A 25,710-nucleotide genomic window follows, 5' to 3' on the forward strand; every position below is an offset into this window, starting at 1 on the left:
CTTTTTTAGCACTATGAACACAGATAAAATTTTTTAAAAAGCTTTGAAGTTATTCTTCATATACTGTAAAGCTCTCCTCAATATTATTGTTATAATAGAGCAACAAGTACAAATAATAATTAACTGCTTTAATGTTTAATGACTAATTATAATACAATCAGAGATAAAAATTTAAATTGGGGGGAAAAAGGGGGGGGGGGGGGGGACAACAGGAGCGCATGCACTTTTTTCTTCTCAACAAAACAATGAGCTGCCAAATGAAGGCCTTGGATGGAAACATAGATGAATAACCAGTCTGTCTCCTCTTGGTATTCAACAGTCCATGCTTTATAACCCAGGAGGAAGCCTCTTCTGGGTTTAGTCCTACAAGTACCAGTCATCCCACTGTTACAAATCTGTGAAAATAAGTCTTTATAGCCAGGGAGATGTGGAGCTTATAAACACAATGAAGTGTGAAGGATTCTCCTGCCTCAGTGCTCTGCATTTTATACATGCTCAGCCTGTGTCCGTCTGGCTGGCTGTCTAGTGCCCGAAACTTTCGCTCTTCTCCTTCTCTCTGTCTGCTGTGTCTCTGCCAACACCATTGCCTGTCTGGGACATCACCCCAGAACTGGAGACAAAAACAGACGAACATCAGTGACAGCGTGAAATTCAGAGAAGAGGAAAAACAAAAGTAGATTTGACAATAGTCACAGATAGATTTGCTTTCATGAATATCTAATTCTAGTGCCATACAGTTTTACCTTTGAATAGGAGTTGGTCTGTTGTCCTTAACGAAGTTATTGAGTTTGTAGTAATCCAGGAAGGTTCGAGCCACATTCCTGCCCAACTTCATGTCTGAGGACATGGCGTTAAAGCAAAGTGCCTTTGAATGAGCCTTAGAAACAATGAATCATTATAGGAAGGGTGCAAATGACCAAGAGGAAAGTGTGGAGTGAGGCATAAAGCTGGAAATATCCTCATTTTTATGAATAAAATGGGTCAAATGGGTATATGTAATATGAAACTGACAAGAATCATTAGCTAATTGTGCCATTGCCCTCAGCTCAGTGAATGATTACAGCAACTGTGTTCTGATTGTTTTTATTTTATGGTCTCTGAAGCTTTATATTTTGATTTTCTCTCACTTCATTTTAACATTATGATACTGCAACATGCATGCAAAGCATCAAACAGAAGCTTCCACACGCCACATACAACTGTATGTTTTATGAACAAGTCAAGCATAAATCATATTTCTGTCCAGACTTCACTGTTAACCTTGGCATATGAATGCCATGGTCATGCTTTATGAGGTCACAGTTACCTAAACCTTTCCAATCACCCCGAGAAGGTTTATGCCTGGGTGATTGAGACTCAGATCCATTAGAGTGGTTTTCGTCCTGGTCATCAAACACTGAAGCTGCTATTTATTTATTTATTTATTTATTAACCTTTATTTAACCAGGAAGATCCCATTGAGATTAAAAACCTCTTTTTCAAGGGAGACCTGGCCAAGATAGGCAGCAGCAGATGTCTCACAGTTACAGAAATTACTCAAACCCAGGCAGCAACAACACACATGCAACAATAAGTGAAAGAATACAAATAAAATAAAAAATAAAATTCAATAAAATTCTAACAAAAATAAAAAAGTCAGTTAAAATGACAATCAATCTAATTGAAACAGTTACATGTTATGGACTTGGCCTCAAGGATTTGTAGTTTAGATTTAAAAGCACTTAATGAAATGAATTCAGTCATTTTCCATTCCTTCTGCAGTTTGTTCCAGGCCAAGGGTGCTAAATGGACAAAAGCTCTTTTACCAAGTTCAGTTCGGGCAAATGGAACAGAAAGCAACAAGTAGCCATGCGGACGAAGAGAATACCGACCAGCATGTTTCATTACAAGCAGGGAACATAGATAAGAAGGCAGCAACCCAAGTATCGCCTTATATATAAAACTGTATAAATGAGAGTTCCTCCAACTTACCAAAGCAGGCCATCCTACCTGAGAGTATAACTCACAGTGGTGAGTCTGAAATTTACAGTTAGTGATGAACCTCAGAGAAGCACGATACACAGAATCAACCATTCGAAGACATTGAGCAGAAGCATTCATATATAGAATATCACCATAATCCAGCACAGGCAAGAATGTTGCAGCAACAAGCCGCTTCTTTGTATTAAAAGAGAAACACAACTTATTTTGAAAATAAAATCTCAATTTTAACTTCAGGTTTTTCACAAGATTCTCTACATGTGGTTTGAAGGTAAGCAAGTCATCAATTAAGATTCCCAGATATTTATAGGTGTGAACCAACTCAATTTTATTACCTTCAAGAGTGGTTACTGATGGGATTGTTTGGGCTCGTCTCCTTGATTTAGAAAACAACATGAGTTTTGTTTTGTCTGCGTTGAGAACAAGTTTAAGCTGAAGTAATGACCTTTCAAGGACATTCGAGGACAATTGCAAGACTGCACAACCAGTCAACAACTTCCTATCTTTGCTATCCTATCTTTCGGGTAGGGACAGAAAGAATGAATAAATAAGTAATTAACTTCCCCTTAGAAATGGTGTGAGGAGCTGATTTGGGCATGGACACCTAATAGGTGAGGTGTTTCAGGTATGTCCACTTAGGGGGAGGACCCAGGGCAGACCCAGGAGCAGCTCGAGAGGTGATGTGGATTGACTTGGTTGGGCTCGCCTTGGTGGTCCACCAGAAGAGCTGAACGAGGTGGTCAGGAAGACCAAGGTCTGGGCATCCGTGCGCTTCCCAGAACTTGGACCCAGATATGCATCAAAAAACAAGATGGATGGATACATTTTAAGACCTAGATATATTTGTGATTTAATTAATTCTTGCACGGCGCATTCAAATTTTAGATTAGAATCCCATTTGTCATCACTAACACACCCACTGAGGTACAGTACATAACTGGTGAGAAGCATCTAGTCCTCAGGTTACAACACACTGCAGAACTGTCCCAGCCAAACGCATGATGGTGGTATGACTCACACAAAAGCAATTACATATACACTGAAGCCTCATTTAAATTCAGAGGTGACTGCACACATCATTCCCTCGCTTAATTGTCTCTCACTACATTAGGAACAATATCAATAACTCGACTGCTTTTATAAGATAGCTAGGCGTCCATGTGTGCTGTTGCTAAGCCTGTGATCATTAGGCTAGGAAGACAAGTAATGATGTCAATCAGGTTCAGATAATGGAGAAATAGTGAACGACCGAATGCCAACAACGTCCCCAATCACCAAGAGTGCGGACAGAGTAAATTCAGATAAATAAGAACAATGTTACTAACAGACGTACATTTCATGTAGTCACTGAAGGGAGTGAACTGTAAAAACACCAAAATCAGTGCCAGCTGCCTATCAATCTAGCCACCCTGTCACACTATATATAAACATATTCATCCTTACGAGACATCCATCCATGCAGAACTTGGAACAAAACATATTTATGAGGGTTTTTCCTATCATGTGGCACTCACTTCTACCTAGCTCCATTCTTCAAAAGGCTCGTGCATGATGGAACAACACAGAGACGTAATCTGTCACTTTTCCTTGTCATTACCTTGTAGATACTCAGATATGACCTGTCATCTGCGAGACTATCTATTTATGTGATTGAAACCACTGGCATACAAAAAAAAAAAAAAAAAAGAAGAAAGAGCTTTAGCATGATGAGGGGAAAAATGGGATGGATGATTTGGTCATTTTTATTTTTCCCATCGAACTTTTTAAGCCACATAAATTATGATCGTTATAAAAGTGACAAATAGTTGGCCAAAGCTGTTAACTTGTAAACTATCCATCCACGGTTTGAACAGGCTGTCTTGGTGTACCCTTCTGGCTTTGTAGTTTGTCATACTTGTGTGTGACTGTGTGTGTGAATGGGTGGATGACTGGATATGTAAAGCGCTTTGGGGTCCTTAGGGACTAGTAAAGCGCTATATAAATACAGGCCATTTACCATTTACCATACTTCAAGCAACACAAAGACACAAAATCCCAGCGGTATACCTGGTAAGTTAGGCCTGTAAATACGGAAAGAGCCCGTCACCTTGGCCTTTGATGATGCATTGATGTGAGTGTTGAGGAGTTTGCACACGACTTCATTCTTCACCCGGCAGGCTCATGGCAACACTCTCCACACGACTCCACACTCTATGTTAATACCCCATCTGGCTGTTTGTCTGTGAGTCCTGCATCAGGCCAGACTTGCTGTGAATGTGTGTGTGCATGTGTGTGGGCAGGGGCCTGGCAGTCTGTCTCGGCGCTGCTACCTGATGATACTGATTAGGTTGAAATGAAACTACAGATGGACGAAAGAGGTTATGTTGTTTTGTCAGTTTGTAGTAATATCAAGAGAGTATCATTTTGACATGACGATGGCACAAATTAAGAGTTAATCTGTGATTCATTCTGGGGTGAAACACATATCTGAGAAAAAGGGCAAATTTTCCTTTTGAAAGTTTAGTCTCTTCTCGGTCTTAACATCTCAAATCACCATGGGGCTTCTTCTCGACCATCTCCGATTTCCTTAAAAAATCTATGATCCAAAGTTTGGACATACATAACAATTACTGCAAATATATGTGTAATATATCAAATAGTTTTCAAGATAAGGCAGCATGGTGCACGGTGGTTAGCACTGTTGCCTCACAGAAAGACCCCATCCTGAGTTCAATTCCACCTTCAGGCCGGGGTCTTTCTGTGTGGAGTTTGCATGTTCTCTCTGTGTTTACGTGGGTTCTCCCTGGGTACTCTGGCCTCCTCCCACAGTCCAAAGACATGCAGTTAGTGGGGACAGGTTAACTGGAAACTCTAAATTGCCTATAATTGTGAATGTGAGTGTGAATGGTTGAGTGTATCCCTGCAACAGACTGGCAACCTCTCCAGGGTGTAACCCCCACCGCGACCCTGAAGAGGATAAGCAGACTTATCAAGATATATCTTTTTGAAAATATTATTGTATATTTTAAACTTGACCTGAATTATATGCCTGCTCCAAGGCAGTAGGTCTCAACTAAGTCTAGGTAGAGCTAGTCTTGAAAATGAATAATATAAATATATTTAACTAAATGAAATATTTAATTAAGAGTACCATCTGAAAAGTGTTGTATTGAGATTAGACTATCTATTGACATTTAGGTTTTTGTTGTACAGCTTGTCATGTTTGCTCAATCCAGCATGAAATTGGGATGAAAATAGCATTTTCCTCTGAATTTAACATTCAAAAGAATTCTGCATTTTTTATTTTCATTATTATGAAATCAACTATATGCCATTAAGAAATTGTCACTAATTGTCTTTTTCAATATGAAGTGTTTTTATTTGTGTGTGCTCAAATATGGAACTTTGGAACTATTTTCATATTTTACCTAGCCAGTACCTGTACCTGTCCAAATAAGAAATCCTGATTCGTTTTGATGGTGAGAAAGGTCAAAATTTCAGGCTTTTATCTTTAATAGTTTTCTAGATATTCAAGATCAAACATGGCTTCAAATTTCACCATGCTGGGCGTGGGCTAACCAACCATTAAAAAAAGACAGACTCTAAAAAGTACTTCATATATGAAGTTAAAATTTCTCAGCAACCATTATTTAACCCAGACCTTCTGTGATAAAAATCTTAAGCAAATTGGGCATGATCGAGCAGAAAATGTTTAAAACATTTTAGCATTTGAGATGTAATAACCCTTCATGATTACCTTTGTAGGATTAATACAGGGTGGGCCATTTATATGGATAAACCGTAATAACATGGGAATGGTTGGCACCTGAAACTACGGATACTGGATGCCTGTGCTGGCATTTCTCCTGCGGTGTTGCTATCAGTGTGTGAAGAGTGGGAGAAGAGGGTTGCATTGACAATCCAACACAATGGGCAGCACATTGAACACATTTTAGTGGTCAGAAACTTGTAAATAACTGATGAAAGAATAAAGTTACGTTGAGACCAAGCACACCATTGTTTTTCTTGTGACATTACCAATAAGTTTGATGTGTCACATGGCCCTCTTCCTATTGAAAAACCAAAAGTTGTATCCAAGATGGCCGACTTCTAAATGGCCACCATGGTTACCACGCATCTTGAGGAGTTTTCCCCCTCACATATACTCATGTGCCACAAACATGACTTTAATATCACCAACCATTCCCATGTTATTACGGTTTATCCATATCAATGGCCCACCCTGTAGTTTAAATAATGCTTATTCATCTTAAACTGGGCCTCGGTAAAGCCAAGAAACCATCTGGAATAAATTCATCATGTAGATATAAAAACTTCTAACGGCAAGGAGCGGCAAAAAAGAAGAGCAATTGTGTAGTCTGTTGAAAAACAGCCCTACCAACTGCTTGATTACAGCTTCTGTAAGCACTTTTGTGATGAGTTTATGTACTTTGTCTCTACTTTTAAGTTAATCGAAATATAGCGCTGTTTTATTTTTTAAATGATGATATAATTTAGACCAATGACAGAGCAGTGTGTGTCTACTTATTTGTGCAGTGTAATGGGTTTCTCAGCCAAATCAACCCCTTGATCTTCCAAATTCAAAAAACCAAGATGCTGATGCCTGTAAGACCACAGAGCAAAGGTGGACATCCCACTGACTATGTCAGCTACTATATACACTCTCTTGGTTGGACCAAAGTTATGAGCTTACCAGCAAACCCGCAGACTAATATTTCAAGCTTATATTGTGACTAAGAATAGCAGATATGTAAATATGTAGTTATTAATCTGCACACAAACACGCCCTTAGTCAAAGATGTAAACAGATACTGATAAACAAGTGCAAAACCCACTCTGCGTATTCCCTCTGACCTCTGGAAAGTTTTCGGTGTTTTCCTCAGTTCTCTTTCCTCAGCAGAGCTTGGTGCCAGTCCTGAGCTCTCTGGCCAAGCACGCTCGGCGACAAAAATATCACTCGGACCCCACCGTGCACAGATGGCCTCTCAGCTTGGCTTGTCACGACTCACGGTCTATTACAGGAGGTTTTGTGATGGACGGTCAGCCTCTGAAGGAGAACTTCTTCCACAGGGTAAATGGTCGGAGACCGAGAGGATGCCCTGACTGTTGCCTGGCACTTTGCCGGGGGAAACCGTAGGGTCTGGAATGAGACTGCTGCTCCAGCAGGAAGTGATGCATGTGCGAGCCAGGAAACAGTCGGCGGGCTGTAGCAAGGATTAAAGTGGTGGATGGTGGTGGAAATATTTAGAAAAGCTGCTTTAGCTGCTTCGGTGCACTCTGAGGGAGTCTCTGTTGAATAACACAAGGACTAATACTCAAAATATTATTAATATTGTCTCATTAACTGGAGCGCAGAACATTATCATTATCATTGGATAATCATTATCCATTATTGGGAAGGACATAGAGAGGGTGTCCGAGTGTGTGTGCAGCCTGTCAGGATCTGTTGCTGAGGTGTGTGTATTCTTTAACATCTTGGTACACATAACGGTCTTGTCTAATCAATAGGCGGTCACTGTCATGGCTGAAGGGCATGCCGGCAAAGACGCTGATGAGATATGGGACGCATGAGACAAAGGGGATGGGGAGCGTCATGACTTGTTTACTGCAGCTGTTTGCTGTCAGCACCGCATTTAGCGGCTTTCACTGCTATGTCTCTCGTGCCTGGTCCTGCCAGACAGACAGACAAGGTGATGAGCAGACAGCAAAGCCCCTAGTGGTAAAATGAACAAGACACGTGGAGAATGCTGTCGAGATTGGACAGGAGTTAACGAGGAGACAAGCAAGGGGACATTCAAGTCATCAATACGGGCCACTGACAGGTCCTGTCACTGCACTGACACGTAGAGAGCTAATTATCAATGCTAATCAGGAGGGTAGTCAACAACAGCAATACAGAAAGGGACATTTTTGTCCCCAGTAGCAAATCAGTAGGCTGAAAGACCTCACGTCCTGTTACCCAAAGGGACAAACAGGAGCTGATTTAAATCCCTGACAGGAGGACCTGACACTGCCAAGGAGACAAGCGCCGAAGCCCGAGTAACGAAATGAGTGTGAAAAAAGGCTCCTGTTTTCCCAAAGTATTCACTAATATCAAAATCTTTTGAATCATCGCTGAAACGAGATAATGGATGCTATTTCTATGAGCCAGTTATTATTATTTTTTCAGTTTTTTTGTTAGTTAAGAAAGACTGCTTCTGTTTTCAAAGTTCATAAAAGAAAAGTACTATAAAAACAAAATGTGACTAAAAATATCCACACATATCTCATCTGGTACCTGTGGTTTATAGCTCAAAGTGTGTCTTTATGTTCTTTCTTATTGCTGTCATTAATCCTTTATGTATTTGTTTTTATAGTGGTACAATCTTATGACAGAACTGATAATAAATAAAAATAAAAACAATAAAAACAACTAGATATAGTGATGCTCACACAAGTGCTCACAAAAGCTACATAAAAAAGGGGCCCGACTGAACAGAAGAGATAAAATATATTGGACTTGGCAATTTATTTATTGAGGAAAATATGATTTATCTGTTGGGTGGAAATGTATGTGGATTAGTGGTTAGTTTCAATTTGAAATTAAAATCAATTGTTTTCATTTAAAGGTTTGACAATCAGCTGTGACATTTACAGCACAGGTTTATGGAAGTGAAACACTGCGTAAAAAAATGAGACTTTGCTCGACTCAGCACTGAACCATATCTCCATATCTATATAGCTTGGACACCACAAATCCACAGCTGGATAGATTTTGTACAAATGGAGCAAATTCAAGACATTCTGATCAGTGCATAAAAAACACCCGAAGAACACGGTCTGTAGCGGTCTGTGAGGTCACTATGGGTGATCTGTAAGTGTTTAAAGGGGCCTTTCATACTGGTCGATGTTCATGTGTATAGGTCCACCGTTAGGAGAGCGCTACACAACAATCGTGTGTATGAGAGGGCTGAAAGGTGAATGCCACAATTCTGTGAAAAAGGACATTTGCAGCTTGCTACAGGTCACATGAATAGTTCAAAAACTGCTTAAACAATATGTGGATGGGTGGAAACCAAAATACAACTTTGTGGCTTAAATGAGAAGCATTTTGTTACGAGGAAGGAAAACACAGCATTCCAGCGTAGGAATCGCATGAAAGACGGTGGTGGTAGTAGCTATGTTTGGGCCTGTGAATTCTAACAGTGAATTGTCAAGCAGATGGCCCCGCCCCTCCCTGAGCCTGGTTCTGCCGGAGGTTTCTTCCTGTTAAAAGGGAGTTTTTTCTTCCCACTGTTGCCAAAGTGCTCATAGGGGGTCATATGATTGTTGGGTTTTTCCTCTGTATCTCCTGTACAATATAAAGCGCCTTGAGGCGACTTTTGTTGTGATTTGGCGCTATATAAATAAAATTGAATTGAATTGAAGACAGAAAAGGTCAGAATGGTTCAAGAGTAATTAAAGCTTAAGAGGCTTTGGACTGGTCATGTTAACCTTCTGACCCAAACTCAGCACTTCATGTTTTCAATAGTGGAAAAGACTAAGATTTCTTCTAGTCAGTGTGGAGGAAAGTTCAGCTGCAACTTTCAGAGCACAAGCTAAACGCTCTCATTCCCAATGCGTAACATACCGACAATTTGTCACGTCCTGAGGCATCTCATAGTAACCCAAAAGGTCCCTATGATACGCGCCGGAGTGTGGATGGAATTCAATAGAATGACGCTCCTGGTATTAGATATTGTTTTCCAATGTTTCCGACGGGTTGGGTGGCCAACGTTTTGGGATGACAGCGTGTTGGGCTACTAAATAAAGTAAAAGGTCATGTTTTTTGACACTCCTTGTTAAACACTTAATTATTTTCCAAAACAAATATATGGCCAAGTCCATTATTCTCTGTCTCCTTTCTTTAGCATTCTCCTTATTTACTTTCAGGACTTAAATCAAAGGCTTAAGAAATTTTCAAACACATGTTAACAGTGGATTCTGTGGCTTCTCAGTTCATTTCGACTGATTTCTGTTGCTCTTACATTTGAAATTTAATGTCAGTGCCTTTATCTCCAGCACTTTAGCTGCACGTCAGCTGACTTTTCCAGCTCCACTGTATTTTGAAGCTCTTGATTCCTCTCAGTATTTGAACCTGAACTGAAATTGAACTTCTTTTAGTACTTCAAAAGTTTTTTTAAAGCAGAAATGTTGCATTTTCTAGAGCGAATAATATCTGCAAACTTTCTTAGGCTTTCCAGCCTTATCAACATATGTAAAAGAAAAAAGAAAAAAAACACAGGTGATGTACATATGTGTTTGTGCATCTTTGTGAGTACTCATATGAGGACACCTGTTCATCTGAGCATGGCAACCAGATTTGTGCAATCAACTGTGTGTGTAGATGCGGGTGTCTATGTGCGCTGGCTTGCATATGTGAGCACCTATCCATTTGCGCGTATCTGTGTGATGTGATGTGGATGATGTGTGGTAGTGAAGCATATTTGCCTCCAAGCTATATCATTTGCATACTTGTCACAGCCTGTCCATTGGGTGTCAGGTTCACTGATGCATACTGTGTTCCATTGGCAGCTCTGGTATTCATGGAGTCCCACTGTTATGGTGAGGTGCCTGTCGAGTGCTGTTGCTTTGGCAGACAGACATCACATACGCATGAAGATAAAGAGGAGCACCTATTTGTCTATGTGCGTATGCACATGTGTTTGAGAGTGTGCAGATATGTAGCTTTATTTATGTCAAAGCCAACTGTCTTGGCTGTCAATCCATGCTGTATCAGTGCATCTAACCTACTGCTGTGAATAAAGACCCAAACATTGTTGCTTGATTAAATCAGGAGTGACCACCTTTGATGAGAAGAATGCCATTTTCTTTGTATATATCTCGCCACTGAAGGAAAAAAAACTTGCAGAAAGAGAACACAAAAGAAAAGTGCATTGCTCCTTTAAAAAACAACAACAACAATTAAAAAAAAAACCCTGACTCTATTATGACAGAAGAAGCAACGACGCTCCCTTCAAAACAGGAAAAACAAGTGCAAAATCTTCCAGGGAAGCAAATTCTTAATGGCTTTAGAAATTTTGAACTAGTTCTTCAAAGTCAAAGAGATCACTGTTGCTCAGATAAAACAGGAAAAAGAACACACGCACACACAAGGTAAGTAGGCTCCCAAAGCTTACACAAAAAGAAAAACACACTGGCTATGTTACACACGCACACAAACCCACAACAGAAAGCATCACGCAGAGTTTTGAACAAGATCCCAGTTTATCTCAACCTTCATCCCCTTTCCCTTCCAGCTGAACTTCCACGGTGTGAACCGGAAGGTCCCTCAGAAAAACTGCAAAAAATGCAGTTTTACTTTTTTTTAAAAAGAAAGAAGAAAGTGCAGACAATAAACAAGGCTAAAATATTTTTACTGTGAGTTTGCTGTGTGGTATTTACTTTGATGGAAGTGGCTGCAAGAAGAGCATGCAAGCATAAAGAAAATATAGGTGCTAGAGGAGGTATGAGCATGCACACATGGAAACCGGCTCACAGGTGTTAAATGATTAGAGGACAAAGAGAAGACAGACACACAATAGAGGTTGTCCCTGCTGTTTCAGAGAAGAGGATTCTCAGCTTGACTAGATGATATAATGAGCTGTTATGTTCTGGGTGATGAGATGAGAGGAAAGGACAGAATAGAGGAGACGCACGAAAGGAGAGGAGGAATCAAAAAACAAACTCAGACAGACACACACATTGAATTACGCTGTTTTCTGAGCACCTTCAAACTGTGACAAAAGCCTCGGCTGTGTGAAAGGTTAAGATTTCAATTTTGGTGGCTACAAGTCACAGCAGTGGAGGAGAGTCAGGAAAAATGAAAGGGCGTGGGCAGCATTTTTGGAAGGTGGTAGGAGTTAGGGGCCTAGGTTATTATTTATTTGTCATGTATTAGTTTAGTGGATTGTGCATGTGTGTGTGTGTGTGTGTTTGTGTCAGGTGAGAAACAAGAAAGGGGAGGAGTGGTGGGTGGGTGGGGGGGCAGATGCTAAAGGTCTCTGTTGATGATTTGCACGCTCCATCGAGCTGACTGCTGGGGCATAAAAACTTACATGGTCGGTTTCTTCAACCTGCCTGACCTCAATCTCCACTCTACACCAGGTCCCTGTGCTGCGTACCCACCCTGTGGAGCTCCTCCTCTTCGGAACCCTCACTTTTCACAACCTACATCACACACACACACACACATTTGGAAAACAAAGAAAAAAGTCCTCCCAACAGACGTGGGTTCTCTCATAAATTGACCTTCAGAATAAATGCACACAGACACACACAAACAGAACAGGCTCTGAACCCAGCGCCGCCGCCACCTCAAACGAAAACACAGAGTGGAATTTGTTATGTGCATTTTGTTTAGCATAACAGCCAGACACTTGTCTCTTCCGTGTATTACCATATTTTTTTCTGTGGCTGCTCTATGTGCGTACACATGCTGGTTCTTCCATGTGTGCAATGCAACGAGCTGAGATGTTTCTATCAAAAGCATTAAAGTCATAAACCTTTGTGGAAAACACACATGCAACATCACAATATGCATTTTTTTAGCCTCTATAAGCAGGAAGAGAAGACTTGTTTTTATTCAGCCTCTCGTCTGTCACTTAAAAACCAAAAAACAACATTACCATAAAGACTAGTAGTGATGCATATGTAAAACTGATCTTCCTATATCTAACTTTCCATGTGTTAATGAATCGTGACTTGCCTCTTCTTTTGGCGAGGCAGATTTTGCTAGTTATTGGCACTAGAGGGCACTAGGGCTGCATCTATATCCACCCACCCCTTCGCCTGTGGAGTATGTGTAGGGGAGCACATACTTTTCATATGTAGGGTCCTTATCTCACTCTCTAAATCTCTCTTTCTCCCTCTTCTCACTCACTCTATCGGTAAGATCAAACCCCCATCGGCCAGCTTTCAGGAGCTCTTCAGCCCTGAGAAGGTCAGCCGAAGGAAAACTTCCTCCCGTCCGCCTCCATTAAGACACCTGTGACCTTCAGTCTCCGTGATAAATGTAAGGCTGCGCTCATGATTGTAGCCGACAGAGATCCCGTTTGTTTCGCTGTTTTACAGAAACCGTCGCTCCGTCTGCGCACACACAAGCGCAGCGCTAAATATGCCAACACAAGCCCCTTTTTCTCCTCTCTCTTTTGTAAATGAAATCAATAGACACAGCTATCACATCCCTATTCTGTCACTGCACATCTGTCGCAACAAGAGGCAACAAAAGATCAACATGCTTTTCTAGTGAGTACACATGACCTGACACACACACACACACACACATGCGCTAACGCTCAAAACACAAACATTAAAATAATGACTCCAGTGATTACAAGATCAGTTGGCTTGATTTCAGTGGGAGATTGTTGCTGCGGAAACAGTGCTTGTTTGGTGTGTTTTGGAAGAGGAGAAATGAAGAGAGAACATTACTGCTGGTCTCTTCACTTTAAAGATGGAGAGATCACACACAGTGAAGGATACAGGTCTCCTCAGTGTAGGGAACAGGAGCAGTGCTGCCAGCTGTCATGTAGCTGTAGAAGGACACCTCGAGAGTGTAGCAGTAGGACGTGTCGTCGAGAAGACCGCCAAGGAAACGCCTACCGGTACCGGCCTTCACCACGTCACGGTTAAAGGAAGTGTTGGACTAGAGAAACAGATGGAAAAAAACTGAGATACATTAAAGGTTTAGATTCAAGTCTTTATGTCGGCAGAGATGCTGGAGTCTGGAGAATGTTATAGCATTTGTTGCATTAAGTCTGTAATGCAACAAATAGTATAAAAACTACAGAATTCTACTACAATATGTTTCCCAAAGTCCCAGAAAACCTAATCTGGAAAGAAGAGGTGTATGACATGAGACCAAGTAGTCACACTATTTTCAAAAGCCTGAATGGACAGACACCTTCTTCCAGTCCAATGTGCTGGTTTTTGGTTTGCTGTCACCAGTTTCTGAAAAGTGGAGTACATCTCTGTTGTTTCTGATGGATCCTTAGAGGTTCTGTTTTAACCAAACACGGCTACAGCTTAGAAATTATCAAAAGAAAATCACAACACACAGCACAATGACTGGCTAGAGAAACCATGCAGAGGATTCAAGTTCCCTGCATTGCCTGGTGTGACTGTTTCAGGAAGTGTTTGAAGCACGCAACTAGTGTTAGGCTAAAAACAATCCTAGTTATGCAACTCTCTGGGCAGCACAATTTCTTCCTCTCTTGGAGCGAGGACAAACTGGATGTTAGTGGTTTACTATCTCAACATTATCTCAAAGTGGTATGAGATGAGAAGATGAGATGAGGCTAGCTGGTTAGCGTAATTCAGTAGATAGCTCTGCAGCACAAAACATATCGGACATCTCTGGCATAACTTCATCACAGTTAATTCCTTACATTCTGTTGAAGAATCGCACACCCCAAACCTTTAATGAATCAGAAAATAAACACTAATGTTTTACCAAGTCTGCTTTATGTAGAAATAAGCTTGTGCTTGCAAGTTAACTATTTCTACATCTTAAATTTCACCTCAGTTCCTAAATGTCCACAAAACATGAATGCAAACTTCTCTTGCAGACACGAAGAGGCAGAGTGTGTTTAACTAAAATCAAGCCGTTTATTAAAGTGGTGGTGAAAATACTAAATGGGGTACAAGAGCAAACCTCAAGTGAGAAGTAAATCTAGTGTCCAGGAGCTGGAATACATGAGAAGAAAGTGAAGTGACACTCTGACAAAGACAAAGGGGAAGACGGGAACTATATTTACACAGAAGAGGGATTATGGGAGTGGAAGAGCTGGGGAGAACGAGACACAGGTGAACTAAATCACGGGAAACAAGACGCAGGAAGCAAAACTAAAAGCAAAGCACAAAGAACAAGACTAAATTCAATAACAGGAACAAATACAAGAAGTAACACAAACACTAAGCACACCTGGAATCTCGTAATACTGATATAAACTAAACTGGAAAGTCCAAAAACCCGAAAATAGACCCAGGACCATGACACCTTCATGTCGAAGATCATCTCTGGTGGTGAAAGCTGGTTTCCAGTTAAAACTGATTTCAGCAGCTCAATGCTGAAGAGTGCAAAAACGAGGCAGGGCATCAGGTCAGGAGGAGTGTGCTTTGTTTCCCAACAGTGCGCATTAAATCTCCTACAGAGTGTTAATAATACTAACAGAAGTCTGAGGGAGGACATTCAGCGCAAACAGCCTGAACTGTGGCACATTGCAACTTTTCCGGCTACATAAAAAGTATTACTAACACCTTAGGTTAGCCTTCCATAAATGAAAATCAAATAAAAATCATGTGAAGTGGTTGAATGGCTGTAACAAACCCATGACAGACCCAACCACATATTCGCACTTTCAAACACTTTATTTCCCGGTTGATGTCTCTACAACTCACGGCTGCTGCTTTTCAGCTGTCAGCCCCATACAAACACCACCAACAACAACAGGAGCTAGTTCATTCTTCTTCAATGCAGGTGAGGTGTAATTGCTGATGCCGCTTTAGTCGGTGTCAGCCTCACCGCAGCGGCGCCACAGACCACGCCCCGCCACATACCCCCATCACCCGACTGAGGCCGGGGAGCCATCCGGCCGAACCTACTGCGAGTAGGAGAGGGAATCAGCCACGACTGTCGGCATCTTCGGCCCATGGTCTAGCGGCAGGGATGTGTTAGACCCGGGTGCCGACCGCGTTTCCAGCGGAGGCAACGGAACTGGTCTGCAGGCTGACCGCGTGGCAAGCGGTGGTGGTGCAGCAGATGCGGACGTGAGCCAAGGCTTACAGGCGACTTGGCAGGCAGCCGGCGTTGGCCTCTGGTGGAAGCGAGGCAGGTCCAGCTGGTGCGCAGACCCTCGACTCGGCCAGGGCAGGTCCCTTCCGCACTTTCCCCTGTCTCCAGCTGTGCAGAATCCCTGGCTCGCTGTCCGCCGGCTCAGACAGAGCATGCCCCTCCGGCGCCACGACCCCCAGCTCCGGCAGAGCAGGTGGCTGAGCACGACAGGGGCGTAATTTCCGGGAGGGGTTGGGGGTGGGATTCTGGCACCAGCTGCTCCCACCTGCAGAGTGGGTATGGGTGTGGAGGTAGGCTGTGTCCTGGCTGGCCTCACCCCAGGAGTCAGCACGGAGCAAACCGGACATCAGCTACTCTCATGAAGTCGAGGAACGTCAGTGGGGGCGGCTGTGACGGTATCGACCAGGACCCGAGCCGAGCTGCCAGATTTTGTATTAGCTGCATCCGGCACTCGGGCCGAAACACTGCCGCCTGCTCCCTCTGCGTGCCACCATTTGGGCCAGCGCCTCCATTGGCTGGCCAGGTCGCAGTTCCGCAAATGTGAGATGGTGGGTGGATCACTTTCAGGCTGGCATTCTGTTATTCATTCAGCTATCCAAACATCCAAAGGAACGTGTCTACTGGACAATGATATTCCTACGTTCAGCTGCTCCCTTGCTACAAGGGGTCGCCACAGTGGGTAGATGTCTGATTTGTCAGATTTTTATACTGGATACCATTCCAGCTAGTGGAGGTCTCACTGATATCACTACTTTTATTATTAGTGATTTCTTTACTTAGTGAATGCGGTATGTCCTTGTAGAACAGAAGTTGGGTTAGTCCACTTCTTACATAGATATAGATCTTGATTGAGTCATATCTACTCTAAAGTAACCAATGAAAGAAATTTTTTTTAAAAAGCTGCTGTGATTAGTATCTTCAGTGAAAACGTGTTTGTGCCTCGGAAGTTCTTTGAAGTAGTTTTGTACAATGTCATTTCAAAGATTGGCTGTAAATGGCTAAAGCAGGGAAAAATTACATTTATTTTTAGTTCTGAGCTTGTCAGCTATACTACACGGCTATGATGCCGTCTTGGGAGGAGTGCATAGAAAAAAAAAGTTTCCATTCACTGTCACTCCACTCTGGTGCACTGAGAGTTGCCTTGCTGAAATGCAGACTTGGCTGCCACCAGTGGGAGTTTGCCATGATTGTGTTGTGCTGCTGCTGCTGCTGCACTGGGTTTTAGGTAGTGCTGAATGGGCACAGGGACAAAAGCACAGTGAGGGAGATGACCCCTGGGCCAGCTGTCACACAAGCAATACAGAGAAACGAGAGAAGTTCTCCAGAAATAGCGTCGTACTTGTCCTTCGTAATGCGGCATAGAGTATAGACGCTGACAATAAGTGACATTTCCATATGTGTGTGGCTGAACATCTGCCTGTCTGGCTTCCCTATGTGTCAATGGGCAATAAAGGTTATTCTTTATGATGTGTGTAAGTGGATCTGCTATGAAATGTCACTGTCACCGAGAGAACGAAGGTCAGTGGAAGGGACCCGGGGCTGAGACGAACCAGCTTGGCGGATAATGTATCTGTATGAAAAGGTGTTATAAGGTTCTGCACGTGTAGCAGGGTGGAGGAGCGTCACAGTCACTGAGTGAATATTTCCACCCACGTGCCCTTCTGTTCTTTTTTGCTGTTGTCCTTTGTTTCTCCTCCTCACCCCCTTCGGTTTGCACAATCCTTCCCGTCCAAAATAAACTCAGTTTTAGCCACCTAGGAGGGCGCTTTAGCAGAACACCTGCGTCACTCACACAGAGTCTCCTGGCCTACTTACAGTCCTGTGCTTCGTCATGACCTTCTGCTTGTTTTCTGTGCTTGGATACAACATAAATGCACATTCACCATTATGAGTATATGCATTTTTACACAATTGAGAATCCTTTTTAGATTTTACTTCTTTAGGAATCCAGGAAACCCGAACGCTATGCAAAAAAGCATTCCAGCTGTTGTTCTCGTAATCCTTATGCTTCAGCGTTCCCTCTTTTTGCTCCCCTTCCCTTCACCCTTCCTCTAATCCTTGGACAAGGTGAAAATCGTTTCTGGAATGCATGCATTTGTACGATCTATGCTCAGAGTGGGTCTGCGTACGACTCTGTTCAGTAAAGGCAGCAAATTTGCATTATCCCATTTGACTGAAATCTAAATAGATTTCTGACCGTTTCTGATTAAAACGAAAGTCTGTTTTGCTTGAGGCACTGAAACCTCGTATAACACAACATTTAAAAAAATTACTGCAATTCTTGTGGATTTCCCCTGCCAGTAAATCCTCTACGCAGGCGAAAATACAGAGGATATTTTCATATTTTTGCTCGTGACTGCTGGGCACAAAGCACACTCTTAATTAATATGTGTGTAGTCTGTATTTTCCTCTCACCTAAAACCAAGCAGGTGTTTTTATTTAAAATCAACATCTTACCTCAAAGGCATGCAGTAAAAACGGAAAGGTACCCATTGCAAGCTACGTAAGTTCTCAACTGACTGCCACTAAGGTTGCAGCAGTTGGCAATTAAGTGCCTCGGTGAACACAGCATTGCCAGAATTTGCTGAGATATGACTATTTCATGTTCTCATTTCAAGCTAACCCGAAGGCCGAAGTTGGTGTAATTTTGGTCCCGAGCCCACTTGTCTGTCTGTATCACTTACAAAGGAGAAGTCTGGCGCGTTTTGGCACAGCAGTCGGGGGAAGACAGCCTGTCTCTGGACGCGCTCCTCGTCCTCAAACACGTTGCCATACATAAAGCCGTTCAGCATAGTGGAGTGGGCATGAACATCAATGTAGAACTCCAAACTGACTCTCTGATGGAGGAAAAGAGAAAGAGAACAGAGGGACAGGGAAACAGACAGATGATAAAAAACATCAGGTTAGCCGGGATACTTTTCTGTCAGTGAGCAACACTCCACATCAGAGATTCTCCACTGGGAGTAAGGAAAGTCCTCTCTCGGCTCTGGGGATACTTCGCCGGAGAGAGGCTTTCACCCATGGGATGACAACAAAACCCTCCAGACACCGAAAATACGCTGATACCTAAAAGGAGCCAACCACCCACACATAACTTCCATCAGGCTGTCCTTCTGAAGGGCACGGTTTCAGTACGTACATGGTCGGGTGAGCCAAGAGCAATATCGTGAAAATACACACGCTCAGGTGGACGTCGCAGATTCATCACGCACACCAAATGTATTTATCAGGTTAATACCGACTTCATATTGAGAGTGTAATGTCTTTTCTCTCTAGTACACTCTGTGTAAAATGGATTTGATAAGATCTGTTTCTCCAGCTTGACTCTGCTATCACTCAGTCTACACACACACACACACACACACACACACACACACACACACACACACACACACACACACACACACACACACACACACACACACACAGAGTTTGAGAGAGAGAGACTTTTATCTTATGATACAAATAAATGACATATTTTTCTGACCTCCAGCTACAACCTTTGCTATAATATGACAAGATGCAGGACCATCATCATACATGAGTATTACTCCAGATGCCTCCCACAAACACCGACTCTACCTACCAGCTGTGAGAATCACAACATTCCAGTTTGAAAGATTTAACATGATTTGTGCAACGTCACAAGATTTGATTTTTTTTTGAGTCAACAATCAGAGTGCAGATCAGAACAGCCAATTTAAAGAAGTGCAGTCACACTAATTCAAATGGCGTTTAATTAAAACACGTGACAACATGAAGTTCACACAGAAAAATAATTGAGTGTGACACAAAGAGTAAATTCACTCTATTTCTGAAAGCACTGCTAATGGGTGTGATTGTCTACAAACTGAGAACAATAGTTAGATGGCTCCTGGAAACATTAAAGTATATAATTATTGTAAAAGTATTCGATTTTTTCTTCTTTCCACATTCAAACCTTTGTTTTCTACAGCTGTGACTGACTTGCAGATTTTCTTTCTTGTGCCATTTCAAGTTATTAAGACACACTAGTACACACTAATTGTCAAAGCATCACTCAAAATGTGGATGGTAGTATTTATAGTATTATCTGGCAGTAGCGGTTTATCTGGTTTTTGCATTTCTCTCAATAAATGACAACATGCTGCGTAATTTAACTATATACAATTCAAAATAAACACAGACCTGCTTTTATCTCACACTGAGATTATAATTCCTGAACTGGAATCCTAAAGCGAAACAAGGTGTGGTGAGAGGACTGGCAAATATGACCTCACTTGGCTAAAACCTTCTCACTTCAGCAGTCTTACACTGGTTCTGACAAGGGCAAGCACACAAGCCCTCACACAACCCCCCCCACCCCCACACACACACACCTCCAGACCCTTAACTCCAGAGCAACACCCGCCAGCGCCATCCCTCCTCTCTCCCTCCTCTATCTTATCACATTGTTCCCCTTTTCCTACTTTTATCCTTTCATTCTGCTTCTTTTCCTTCTTTATCTCTTCCCCTCCCTCCTTCCCACTCGGCTCATTAACGATTCCCTACCACACCTTGTTCCCCTGTGGGTCGTAAAGAGGAGGAGGGATGGAAGAATGAAAGGATGGAAAAGGAGAGAAGAGGGTATGGAGTGAATGAGGGGTCGAAGAAGGGAAGGATGGAGGTAGGAAAACCCAAAAGGAGAAGGGAACAGCAAAGATGGACAAAAGGCATATAAGGAAAACAATGCGCATGGCTGTGCGTATGTGTGAGTGTGTGGAGAGACAGTCGGGCAGCGGTGGGAAAACAGAAAAGCACAGAGATGGGGGTGGAAAGAGAGAGAAAAGGAGAGAATAAGTATATAAAGATGAACAGAGAGAGGGCGAAAATGAGAGAAAGACAGAAAGAGATAGAGAGAGACATAGAGATGTGTGTAGGGAGATTGGCAGGAGAGAGACTAGAGAGAGAGAGAGGGAAGCAGTGCTTGGGCGGCCCAAGCGACGCAGTGTGCCTGTGTTTGAAATTCCGCTCACAGCCAAAGCAATTTCCTGGCGGTGGCTGTGCTGTCAGCTGCTTGGCTGGCTGGCGGTGAAATATGGTGGCTGGGAGTCGGCCGCTAGCAGCCCTCGACAACCTGATGGATGGAGCCCCAGAGGAGAGGAACAGCAGCAGGAGAGGGTAGGGTTGGGTGGGGTAGGGGGAGCGTGGGGAGAGGAAGGGAGAAACAAGAGAAAAACAAAACAAACAAAAAAAAGAGCAAGATGGAACGAAGGTAAATGCAGCCAACTGAGCAGCGGTGGTGGTGGTGGGAGGGAGGCGGAGGGAGACGTGTATTAAGTATATGTACATGCATATGTATGTTTAAAGTAAAATAAAAGGTAAAAATAAAAGAGCGAGGGCAAAGAATTCAAAAGCAAATCAGGAGGAAGATGGAGAAAGTACAGAAAGGGAGAGAGCAGGAAAGGAAGCTCAAGGTGTGCCAGGCAAAGCCGGGGAAACCAGCCTAATAATCTCCTGGCTCTCCCCATATGTGGAGGGGGAGGAGTGAGAGGAATAAGAGGAGGAGAAGGTAGAAACGGCTAGATTGGAGGAGGGCGGGCAAGCAGGTAAATGGTAGATTGGGTGCAGATTAGAGGTTAAACGGGTGTTACATGGCTGTGTGGAATAACAGTGAGCCTTAGGTGTGTGTACACTTTAATCAAATGTATGTAGAAATGCAAAAACTATTATAAATAACACTGTGAACAGCCTGCCAGCTGACTCTAGGCAATGTCTCTTGAGGCCAGAAGACAAAATAATATCTTATCAACTAAGAATTCATCTTAAATGTTGTTGGGTTATTGTTATCCTGCCTCTTCCCAAACCCCAAACACATACACGTTAGTTTATCTGACAGCTGGCTGTATAAACATCGACATGGGTGTGGATTGATGTCCGTTTCTGTGTGTTAACCTTGCGATGAATTGGCTCACTCTAGCTGCGATGGCTCCTTTCCCCCCATGACCTCAATAACATAACGTAATGCATGTAGAGATTATTAATCTGCAGCAACATAATTTTGGAGCAAAAACCAAACCATGCCCCAAAGTACACAAAGTATACTGACTGCCTTTTCTAGATTCCTTTTGCCAATTTATTCTGGAGACTGAAAGCGAGCCCACAGACTCATGGAAGAAAAAGCTGAGCTTCAGGAACACTGTAAAGAGAGAAGTTGAGTTACCTGACTCACATATTCATGTTCACAAAGTGAGACAACCAGATAATCCTGATAAATCTATAAGCGCTATAAAGCTGTGTAATAACTCTTCATTCTGTGACAGGTGAACACACCTGTCAGGCATATGATCCCACACATATTTTTGTATTATACCTTCATGCCGTTGTTTTCCTTAGATTTATAGTGTACATATTATTCTCCCCAAAAGGAAGGAAGCTGTAATCGGTTCTGTTTGTCTGTCTTTCTGTTTGTTAGTTAGCAGGGGGAGTTAGTTATCTTGTCTATTGATCTATCACCTTCAGTTCTATCATTTCAATGCTCTAATCTAAACCCACATGGTTGCCACATGCTACAAAGGTCTCCTTCGCACTATATTGTGAAGGACACTAAAAAAGAGGCAGTAACAGCCATGGCACCCCCACAATGTCATGTCCATGCTTAATACAATGTTCAGCTAATGCCCTGCCAATCAAACTGAGACGGTTCTGAAGGCCCCACCAGTGTGATTGATGCTTCAATTAACAACCCGCTCTGACCTCCAAAATTGTTCATTTGAAATTGTAATTAAGCAATTAGGGGCAATTAAGAAACAGAGACTACTGAAAGAAAGTCAGAAGACAATTTGAGAGTGCGAGAGAGAGAAACAGAGAGTGAGCGAGTGTCCAAATGAAACCTCTCAGAGAGAAACAAAAGCCGCAGAAACTCCAGGGAACTCTCAACTTGCGGTGAACTTGCAGTGGCGGAAAACAGTTTAGTGTAAAACCTAGAAGGTCAAATGAATGAATTTTGTCAGACAAGTACTTATCTGCTGCATATTAATTAGAGCAGGGTGCGGGGGTGCGATGAGGGCCGTAAATGCTGGGCTTATCTTTACACGGAAAGGAAAAAGGAGCTGATTGAAGCAGGATTACAAGCTCCTGAATAAAGCTCTTGGCATCAGCAGCATACCTTTTGGGGAGAAGGGGAACTGCTGCTTGTTCAGGAGAAAAAAAGTTAAGTCTACTAGCATAATGCATTTTATCCCACATTAATTATCCAGTATAACACCTGTGGGAGGACTGTTGTGCATTTTTCTGTCTGCAATATGGCAGTATATGAAGCACTGGCAGTTACAAAGAAAGGGACGTTGCTAGCCCCTTTGACAAGTTCACAGCTGATTCATTCAAAAACAATGAAGGGACTTTAAACGTGAGCTCAGGGGTGGAAAAATAAAGCTAAAGAAGAGACCTGAGTCTGGCTCCAACAGAAGCCACTCCTCCTGTTAAACTATACAGCACAAGTAAGCGTGATGCAAGCAACTGGAGATAAAGTATCTGAATTTCAGGAGCAGGACCACGCCTCCAAACACGCTCCTCCCGGTTCTCATCTATATATGTTCCCCCAGTTCTACAAGCTGTTTGTTCTCGTTTCCTCCCTCCCATTTTCAATTCTTTAACGTCTTCACTTCTACTTAGTACATGGGGATCTGCCAGGCCCGGGAGCCGCTGCCAGTCCCCTTCGAGGCCTTCCCCAAACCACAGTTCATGTCCAAGCCATTCACCTTTACCTACTAAAACCCTGTCAAGCCTCAAATGAGGACGTGGGCCCAGCGAGTGAAATAAATACCTTAAATAAAATGGTGCAAAAAAAGATTTTGTTCTAGCCAAACCGTTAGCAAGTTGCTAGTAGTTGTCGCTGTGAGAAATTGGTCACAAACGAGTATGTAGCACAGCACTGAAAACCTCTTTGAGATTGGTCTTGTTGATAACAGATTGCCGAGTTGCCTGTAGTTTGGATGGAAGATGCTAATCGCTCTCTGAGCAGAAACAGATGATTTGCTTTCAAAGTAAAAGTTGAGTCTTAGCGCTGCAACCAGCTTTTTTCAAAAGCCACAGCTCAGTTTGAAGGCATCCCGTCTCTGGTTCTGACTTGTGCGGCATTTTCACCACCACTTGTAAGGAAGTTTGCAAGTGTTGACAAGTCGGCATCCTCCATGCAGGCTACAGACAGCCGCTGTAATCTGCTAGCAATCACGAGGAGATCTGTGATGCAGCATCTTCTTTGCCACCAATTTCACTCAATGACAGCCAGCAGCCTCCAGCAACCTTTCCTCAAATGGTCTAGGAATACACATTTTTCCTGGAGGTTGCTAGGGGGTCAACAACCAACCTCTAGGCCTCTGTGACTGAAGCCTAATTTCCATCTTCAGAGATTTAAACAAACCGCGGATTTATCAGGAGCTTGGATACTTTGATTGTTAGTTGGATTCTGACCAGACTGCTAACTTTCTGCTAGGTGTCATCTAGAAACACCTATTGGCTGCGTCTGTTTTATGTAAAATGGGGTCCACAAACCAATGAGAGATGTTTCAAAAAACCACTATAGGAAACAATCACCAGCAGTCTCTGTTTGCGGTGTATTGCATACTTCTTCAAAATGTAGAGGCCTCCTGTGCTTACATATATCTGGATACGTCCACCCATCCATTCTTTTCCGCTTATCCAAGCGAGGGAAGTCTGGAAAGATGGTCAGTCTGCCACAGGGTTAACACAGACAACCATTCAGACCTATGGGCGATGTCGAATCATCAGCTAACCTAACCCCACAAACTACATGTCTTTCAACTGTGAACGAGAGAGAAACCACGCAGACACGGGGTCAGCTAGATCCTGGATTCCAACACAGGACCTTATCGAATAAACCAGTTTACTTGATAGGTCTTTCCAGAAAATGGTCACTTCCAAACCCAAGTCAGGTGGCAAAATCAATTCCTAACAGCATATTTTCTATGAAGAAGGCACTGTTCTATTATGGAACCAAGTTAGCGTTAAATATTCTTGCCGGGGAAAGTTTCCCGCATGAAAGGATTCAACATAATGACACTTAAACAGTGTAAAAGTCTAACCCTTATTTCATTAGTTAGAGGAGCTGATTCAGGTCACAGGGGCACATGGTTAGTGACCCACTAATGATGTAGAAGTGACAGAACATGGCAGATGGCATGACCTGCTTCATGGATGAGAGTAAATGACACAAAACTCTGCCACCGTCTGTCTCCATCTATCTGATTTTCTCCTCTCTCCTTCGCCCTCTCAGTCTGCATCATGCTCTCAAATTGATGGTGGTATTTGTCTGTTTATGAACACAGAGGTGACTTGTAATCAGGCTGAACGGGCACAGGCAGCTCTCTGCTTCAGCCCTTTTAGTGTCACATAAGCTGTCACATCTGTTGGGAGGGCTTGCCAGGAAAGCACAGGAAGGGGAAGCGAAGGAGCGTAATAGGTACAGAGAGGAAAATGTGATAAGAAAAGAGAGCAAGAGGGGAGCCGCAGAAAAAATAATCTGAAATATTATGTTAAAAATTAAGATAAGGTAAAATCCTTTGAACTAAGTTGCGAAAAATCGCATAAAAATCGCCAGAGTATGAGAGCTTCATCTGTATCTTCCTGTGAAAAGCAGACAATTCAGCTTCCAACGGAGGGAGAATAAAGAGTGGGATGTTGGAGGAATAGAAACGACGCAGGGATGATGGGGAAAAATTGGCCGTAAATCTCAGAAATGGATCAGAAATGGTTGGCTGACACCAGAGGACGTTTTAACACACACAGAGAGAGGGGAGGGAGAAGACAGAGAGGCGAAGAAAAAGACAAATAGATGTGCAAACCGCACACACAGGTCGCTAACTTCACACATAAGGCGATTCTGACCGTTGAACAAAAGAGACAGATGTGGAAAAAGAGAGTGTGGAGCAGTCAGTGTA

At 42.7% G+C, this 25,710-nt stretch overlaps 1 protein-coding gene across 5 annotated transcripts in view; it reads right to left on the reverse strand.

Moving 5' to 3' along the window:
* Positions 1–134: 134 nt before the first annotated feature.
* The window catches only part of agbl4 (AGBL carboxypeptidase 4), a 350,713-nt gene continuing 325,137 nt past the window's right edge, over positions 135–25,710 (reverse strand). For 2 of the 5 annotated variants that reach the window (XM_076879893.1, XM_076879892.1), the window contains 4 exons: positions 18,478–18,630; positions 13,483–13,645; positions 744–837; positions 213–610 (listed from right to left, as the gene is read on the reverse strand). In XM_076879893.1, coding sequence (XP_076736008.1) covers positions 523–610; positions 744–837; positions 13,483–13,645; positions 18,478–18,630 — 498 coding nt within the window. In that variant the 3' untranslated portion in view covers positions 213–522. Of the gene's footprint in view, positions 611–743; positions 838–13,482; positions 13,646–18,477; positions 18,631–25,710 lie in introns of all 5 variants that reach the window. The other 3 variants (XM_076879895.1, XM_076879894.1, XM_076879891.1) reach the window with 3 other exon arrangements.

Source organism: Maylandia zebra, linkage group LG23, assembly GCF_041146795.1.
Source record: "Maylandia zebra isolate NMK-2024a linkage group LG23, Mzebra_GT3a, whole genome shotgun sequence".
In the NCBI taxonomy this organism is placed as follows: Eukaryota; Metazoa; Chordata; class Actinopteri; order Cichliformes; family Cichlidae; genus Maylandia; species Maylandia zebra.